The sequence below is a fragment of the Mytilus californianus genome, unplaced genomic scaffold (genome assembly GCF_021869535.1).
Source record: "Mytilus californianus isolate M0D057914Y unplaced genomic scaffold, xbMytCali1.0.p SCAF_12, whole genome shotgun sequence".
Lineage (NCBI taxonomy): Eukaryota > Metazoa > Mollusca > Bivalvia > Mytilida > Mytilidae > Mytilus > Mytilus californianus.
The window spans coordinates 29,130,253-29,138,201 of NW_026262604.1; the positions used below are offsets into that span (position 1 = coordinate 29,130,253).

The window sequence follows — 7,949 nt, forward strand, 5'->3', positions numbered from 1 at the left end:
AAAAAAATCCAGGATTTTTACTTCAGGTATGTATTCATTCACATATGTGATGTGCCAACTTTGGTGGCCGTTACCATGGAAACGAATCTGGTGACATGATATTTTTAACTAAAATTTTGATAGAGGCCATTGCATAGTATATGTATGCAAATTTAAAAAAAAATTCATTGGTGAAAAAAAAATTGCTTTATCTGTAGGGATCCACCTTAAAGAAAGGTTAATTGTATTAGTCCTTATAATCTCCACTATACTCACATGATACACATACATGTGTATGACGCAAATAAATATTTTTTTTATATACATACTTACAAAATATACGTTAGTCACAGGTATTTGGTAGTTGTTGTGCAAATCATCTGCTGCGGACGTTTCAAATTTAGCCTTTGTGACTGAAATAAAAGTAAAAGATATTATATCTTGCACGATTATGATTGTTTCGACTAAGCCACAAAACAGGGACCAAACCAAATGCAAGTATTTTACATTATTGTTTTACTTGTATGCACAAACGTCAAACTTTGTACAATAAGAAATTGTATATGCACAAACGTCAAACTTTGTACAATAAGAAATTGTATATATATTTAATGCGTTTTTAGACGGATTTTTCTCTTTATACACATCAAACATAAGTAGATATTGTTCATTACATTCGACTGAAATTGCTAGTTACAATGACCTAAAACAGATTGTGTGTTTGTGTGTGTGTAAAGTATACATATGTCAATTAACCTTTCATATCTTGTTATTTAGATTATAGAAGTTATATCTGCAATTGTGTATTTGATTCAGTAAATGATTCGAATTTCCTTTTCTGAAACTTTTTCATAGCAAAACGTAGTTTTTATATAACGAAGAAAACTACATTGGTATCAAAAAGATAAGATAAAAACAACAAAACTTTAACCAACTTATTTCAGCGCGGGAGTTCTTTAGGCATGTAGATAAATAAATTTTATTACAAATCTTCGTAGTACTATAATATAATTTTAAACGTTTTTCAATGAGTCTATCAGCAAAGTACGACAACAAAAAATAATATTACCGCCAAGTCGATGTCAACACTTAATTGGTTAACACTTCTATTATTACCTATTGGGGAGTGACAAACAATTTGCTGTGTAAACGGTTCTGGACATTGACATTGCTCGGATATTGTTTGTCACTCCCATATTGGGGTGTGACAAACAATTTGCTTTGTAAACGGTTCTGGACATTGACATTGCTCGGATATTGTAAATAAACACACCAATATAAAACACGAGTACATCATCCATGTTAGCAGTTTGTACACAACAAAGCGGGTGATCCTTTAAAAAGTAAAGCATTACAGAATTGTATATATAATATATAAGTACATCAATGCCGAAACAGCAAAAACGAATTTTATATATAATATATACGTACATCAATGCCCGAAACCAAAATTGTTAACATTAACATAGAGTTACCTTGTAACTGTTTGCAAAACATTTTTAATCAGACCATTAAATATCATTGCCGGACTGCCTTATGATATGTACTTTTATCGCTATTTTACGAATTTTTCCTTTGATCTTGCTGACTGATAATTTCCGTTCTCAGCGGAGTCGAGTGATATGAAAACGGAGTCGAGTGATGTGAAAATTGTCGCTAGAAACTAAGGGAACACGTGCAGTTGTCAAGGAAATTAACAACGTCTTCAGAGGTAAAATAGCGATAAACAGATTATCATCGGTCATCTCAACTCGATTGCTTTTCTCGCTTTCGCCGTACCGGCTCAAGCGAGAAAATCAATCTCGTTGAGATAACCAACGATAATCTATAAATACTGTATATTCAGAAATTATTGCGATGTTTTTATTATTGCGAAAAATGCGACAAGGTTATATTCGCAATGATTTAAACTCGCATTTTGAAATTTTTTAGATGAATTAAACAAGATTTTTTCTCAATATCGCAAAAATTAAAATCGCATTTTAGTCTCAAATGACAAAATCGCAATAATTTCTGAATTTACAGTAGTGCAAATGCTTATGGCAAACATGTTGAATATTATAATTTATACTGCAACTGTGCTATTTGCATAGACAAATTGCATTGATTGGGTTTTTTTTTTTGGTGCTATACTGTCACTGACTTCATATCACATTGTTTCTGACATTGATAATGTGTTTCCGTAGAGTTTTATCTATGACAACAAAAATATTCCATTTGGAACACCTGCACGAGATGGAGTAAAAAGAGAATAATCGTACTTTGTCTCGAAATATAAATTTGATTTGTCCTCGGCTCGACACAGGAAACAAAGCCTTGCGATTTTCCTGTTCCTAAGCCTTGTACAAATACATTTTATATATTAAGACAATGTACGGTTATTCTATAAAGAATATTCATTAGATACGATAGGGAATGAATCGTAAGTGATAATAGAATATAAAATATTGTTACTTTTCTTTACAGTTCGATGCATTATTTCAATCATGTAACAAACTCATTCAACTGATGCAAACATACAACAATAACTAGACGATATTTTTTTTCTCGAAAAAATAACAATGCAAATCATCGCATTCAAAATGTTTCACTTAGATATTAATCCTATCGTTTTGACATTTACACTGGAACAACTAACAGTTAGCAATCACACGGACTGATGCGATTTTTATGCTACTACCTGCAGGTATTATATTCTAATTCGCCAGCTCAAACGAATATAAATTATTTAATAAATAAAACAACACATAAATAGGATAAGTGTGCCTACAGGTGTAGCAGCCTTTAATATTATTTACATTCACAATTCTTCAAACTAAAGTCCTTCACTATAATTCAGACAAGCACACTACTAATCCAATCATATAATAGAATATACAGTAACACAATCAAAAACTATCTACAAAAGAGGAAAAATTCATATTAATATAGTGTAATATTTGTATATGCCCACGTTAACAATAACCAACTCAGAAAAGGGGTGGGTGGGTGGGTAAACATATAACGAACTGCTGCAACGTTAACTATAGGCAAACTTCGAATAACTTTATTTTCTCAAACGAACTACTTAAGTAATACTTAATCATGCTTTTCACGAATCTCGTGAGCGCATATACCCGTAAAAACCGCATTGCGGGTATATGCCATCCAATCAAATAGAACATAAACACACACCATGTGCTTGATGTAAACACACACACGTGTTTATAGTAAACAATCACTTGACCGTAACTGCGTCATGTGACCAATACCTTTAATAAATATATTTATATTCTAATTCGCCAGCTCAAACGAATATAAATTATTTAATAAATAAAACAACACATAAATAGGATAAGTGTGCCTACAGGTGAAGCAGCCTTTCGAAAGACAAAGAAAGCCAAGCAGATCTGAGCAAAGAATAAAAAAAATATATAGTATATCTATAAAAATTAAATTCCCAAACTTTTAGACACTGTCAGTTTTTCTTTAACATTTTCTCTAACATAGCCATCTTTAGCTTTATCTGAAGCCCATCTACCATGCTTCTTAAATAATCTATCATGAATGCCAGCTGATGCAGCTGCAGTAGCTCCACCTGATCTCAAGCTATGTAATCCAAATTTTGACTTATCTAAGCGATAGATTCCAGAGCTGATAATATAATTTCTCTAACTCTAGTATTTGACAAAGGTTTAAGACCTCTCAGTCTATAAGATCTAGATTTTTTACATAAATACATGGATCTAAATATATAATCTGAAGATGATGCATCTATATTGGATAATAACAAATATTTCTCCAACATACTAACAGGGCATGTTTGTGTATCTGTTCTAGCAATTAAAACTTGTGTGCCTTCTCTATAACGATCAGTTTTGCTTTTCTGTATGAGCAAAGAGACATGTGTATCAGCAAATTTTAAATCAGATCTTTTTAAATTTACCATTTCAGAAAATCTTAAAAACCCTGCGTAACTAATAAGACACATACAACAAATTATAATTTCTATACCATATTTATTAACAATTTTCTTTAAAATATCTGGCGTAATTGGTTCTTTTTTATTTACAATAATATGTCCAATCTTTCTATGAGATCCTTCTTTAACCGATATACACAACTGTGAATTACACGGATTAGAAAAGCCAGCTAGTTTGTGAGCCCAGCTTATTGAATAATATGCTTCTTCAACCTTAGCATACGAGTTAAATGTCTTTGATATGTGTATTAAGTACAATGAAACATAAAAATCTGAAGCTGGTAAAGGTTTAACATAAGAATAGTTATTACACCACTTACAGAAATTGTTAAATGCATAAGAGTATTTTCTGTTGGTATTCTCGGCTTTCGAATGGAGACAGAACTCAGGTAGGCAGTTAGATAAAGATGATAAATCTTGGTCAACTGGCTTAGGCAAGGATTTCCAGACTCCACATGAAAAAATATCTGAAAAAAAAGCATATCAAATAGAAATATAATCTACTATACTACTACTAGCTTACAATATTTTAAATGACCTTGCCAGATTTATTTTTCACACTGGCCATGTCAGGTGAGACCTTGCCTATTTAATTTGGCCTTGTCATCAGCATACGACCTTGCCATTAGATTGGCCTTGTCTTTACCATACGACCTTGCTCAACAGCCTTGTCGTAAATTCTTACATGAACTGAGCGTTCAATCTAATAGCTAAAACACTAAAAACGAATTCAGAAGATCCCAACAAGGACTTATTATTCATACCATGAATAAAAATGTTCTGATTTGGTTGAAATTCTAAAACATCAGTTACATAGGGTAGCAAATGCGAACCTTTTTTAAAAATCATTGTCCAATATGACGAGGAAGGCCACTTTGGAACTATCAAAGTGCCTCTAGCCTTACATAAAATCAAATGTTTGATTGCTCTACAGACAACGGAAATTGGAGGAACAATCCAATTTACTTCCTATTTCCAATTTTGCGTGAACGCATCAACTGCTTTAACACCTGGATTCCAGAATTTGGAATTAAATCTTGGTAATTTTTTTTATTCAAATTACTCGCAAACCTGTCCACAGTATGCGGACCCCACATATTATCTACTAATTTAAAAAATTCTTTATTTGTTCCCCAGTCTTCTATATCAATCATTTTAGAAATATAATCAGCTTTTGTATTCTTAGATCTCGGGATCCAAACAACATCTAAAGTAATATTCAATTCAGAACACAACTTAAAAATATTAATAGCTATCTCTTGTAAATGTACTTTTGCACTTCCTTTCTGAACAATGGAAACACAGTTATTATTATCTGTATGCCATTTAACACATTTATTTTTTAAACGGTTCTTAAACGACATCAAAGCCAACAACATAGCTTGAAGTTCTCTCCATGTAGAACTCTTTAGGGACTCTTGTAAAGTCCACATCTGATGAAAAATATTAGAGTCAGTATCTATCGAGTAAGCACCAGCAGCTACGTTACTAGCATCAGAATAAACAAGCACGTGAGGAAAAGAATAACCAGCTAAATGTTTTCTGTTCAATCTTTTAATGTTATTCAGCCAAAATGTGAGCTCATTAAAAACACAATCAGGACATTCCAATATTAACTTTAAATCCCACTTTACTCTGTATTCAATTGCCCAGTGTAAATAACGAGTCATTAAACTTGTTATGTTACCCATGACTGGACACATAGAAATTACCTTTCCCGTTACCTCAGCCAATTTACGTGCTGTGAAATTAGGAAAGTTATTCAAAATATCAACCAATGATGTAAGTGTATTATCAATCCGTCTATCTGATATACTAATTGAAAAATCAGACGAATCCCAAACTAAACCTAACCACTCTAAACATTGTACTGGCTCAAAAATAGATTTATCCATGTTAATTAAAAACCCTGCTTCTAACAAGGAGGTTTTCACAAAAGATGAACATTCGGAAGCTTCTTGTTTATTTTTACCCATTCCAAGTCCATCATCTAAGTAAAGTACAATATCTACGCCATTTTCTCGCCAATATTTTACAATTGGTCGTAGACATTTTGTGAATAGATATGGGGCAGATGATAGACCAAAGGCTAACACTGTAAAACAGTAAAATTTTTCGTTCCAGCAAAATCCTCAATATGTTTGTTGTTTAGTTCATACGTCATAATGAAAATATCCAGACTTAAGATCAAATTTAAATTGATAGCAATCTTTTGTGAAATAATTTAAAGCCACTTTCCAGTCCTCAAATTTTATTCTTTCTTTTTCAATAAAAACATTCAGTTCACTTAAATCTAAAATCAGACGTTTTTTGCCCGAACTTTGAACTGCAACACTTAGCGGATTTACAACAAACGGTTGAAATGGAGTTTCAATAACACATCCGATATTCAGTAATTCTGAAATTGCTTCATTTACAAATTTAGAATGGACATTTGCAGATTTGTTATTCTTAAATGACATAGATGTAGGAGTCTGCAAAAATGGAATAACGTAACCATGTTTGATAGTATTGATAACAAATTCATTTGCACCTATATGTTTCTAGAATTGTATATGCTTGCGTAAACTATATTTTACCCCTTTTGCAACAGATGAAATATCAATATTATCAAAATATTTAGCATGTGACAGAAACAGTTCAAACTGTCCGTAAAGATTGCTTTCATCTAAAAAAGTAGTATTAAAATACTTATCATTAACTCTGTTGCCTTGATGTCCCTGGGACAGCTGGTTTTGTACTGAAAAGGGTGCACTGAGTTCGCCAGTGACCAAGCTGGTTGCAGTTGTAACAGATGTCATGAGATGAGGGTTCCCTCCGTCTGCTGGTCCGAAAGGGCGGCTGTTGATAATTGTTTTGTCGAACATTATGTTGATTGGACATTGGAGCAGGAGGAGCAGAAACAGTAGCTGTAACGGTTCTATAAGGATGAGGTCTTTTCTTTTCCTTGATACTCCTAATGGCACGGCTTTCTGCAGAACGAATGCGTTTCTCGTCTTCTGAGTCGGAGGCAAGGTCGTCACTCTCATATTCGCGGACGGTTTTCCAGCCTGCGGGAGATTTGTCTGCAATGCGGATGAGTTTATTACGCTTCTTAACTTTGAGGATAGCACCAGATACCAATTTAAGACATGCTGCATCTTCATCAGGAATACGCTTCTGAAGCTTAACAAGGTCGGCCATAATTTCACAATTGAAATTGACCTGTATCTGGTTACCCTCACCTTTAAGTTTAACTGACACTTCTTGCTTGAGTTTGGTAGCAAAGTTCTCATTGCCAACGGCCAAGTCTTTGTGAAGAGTAGCGATCTTCCCGTCAAGATTGGTTTTAAACAGCGAGAATGTATCCACCAAGTCGTTATTACCAGTATGATGTGCAGAACTACCATCAGGCAACGAATGTACACTAGGACCAGGCAAAGATTCATGGTCAGAATCTAGAAGTTTCTCGGAGTCAGACATACCACAATAACGAACTGCTGCTACGTTAACTATAGGCAAACTTCGAATAACTTTATTTTCTCAAACAAACTTCTTAAATAATACTTAATCATGCTTTTCACGAATCTCATGAGCGCATATACCCGTAAAAACCGCATTGCGGGTATATGCCATCCAATCAAATAGAACATAAACACACACCATGTGCTTGATGTAAACACACACACGTGTTTATAGTAAAAATTCACTTGACCGTAACTACGTCATGTGACCAATACCTTTAATAAATATATTTAACAACGCCACAGGTTTTCGAAGAATGTCTTTCACGTAGCAGAACCAAACAGTTAAATATTTTAAAATGTTTTACTAGTATTCATTTTCATAAAATCTCCATAACAAATGCTTATAGTATGTAAAAGAAATCCATTTTAGCAATATCTTGTTCGCCTCATTACGCACAGAGTTAGAAGCGAACGAACATGAATATATAATACGCAAATGAACATGATGAATGAATGCCAAAAAAAGATGATACTTAAGTCTATACAACTGATTTATTACAAAA

General features: G+C 33.2%; 1 protein-coding gene across 1 annotated transcript; it reads right to left on the reverse strand.

Annotated features, from left to right (window-relative positions):
• Positions 1-6,470: 6,470 nt before the first annotated feature.
• Positions 6,471-7,402, reverse strand: LOC127722383 (uncharacterized). Its single transcript, XM_052229261.1, has one exon. It carries the CDS (start codon positions 7,400-7,402, stop codon positions 6,638-6,640), a length of 765 nt encoding a protein of 254 aa, XP_052085221.1. The 3' UTR covers positions 6,471-6,637.
• Between the last annotated feature and the right edge of the window lie 547 nt (positions 7,403-7,949).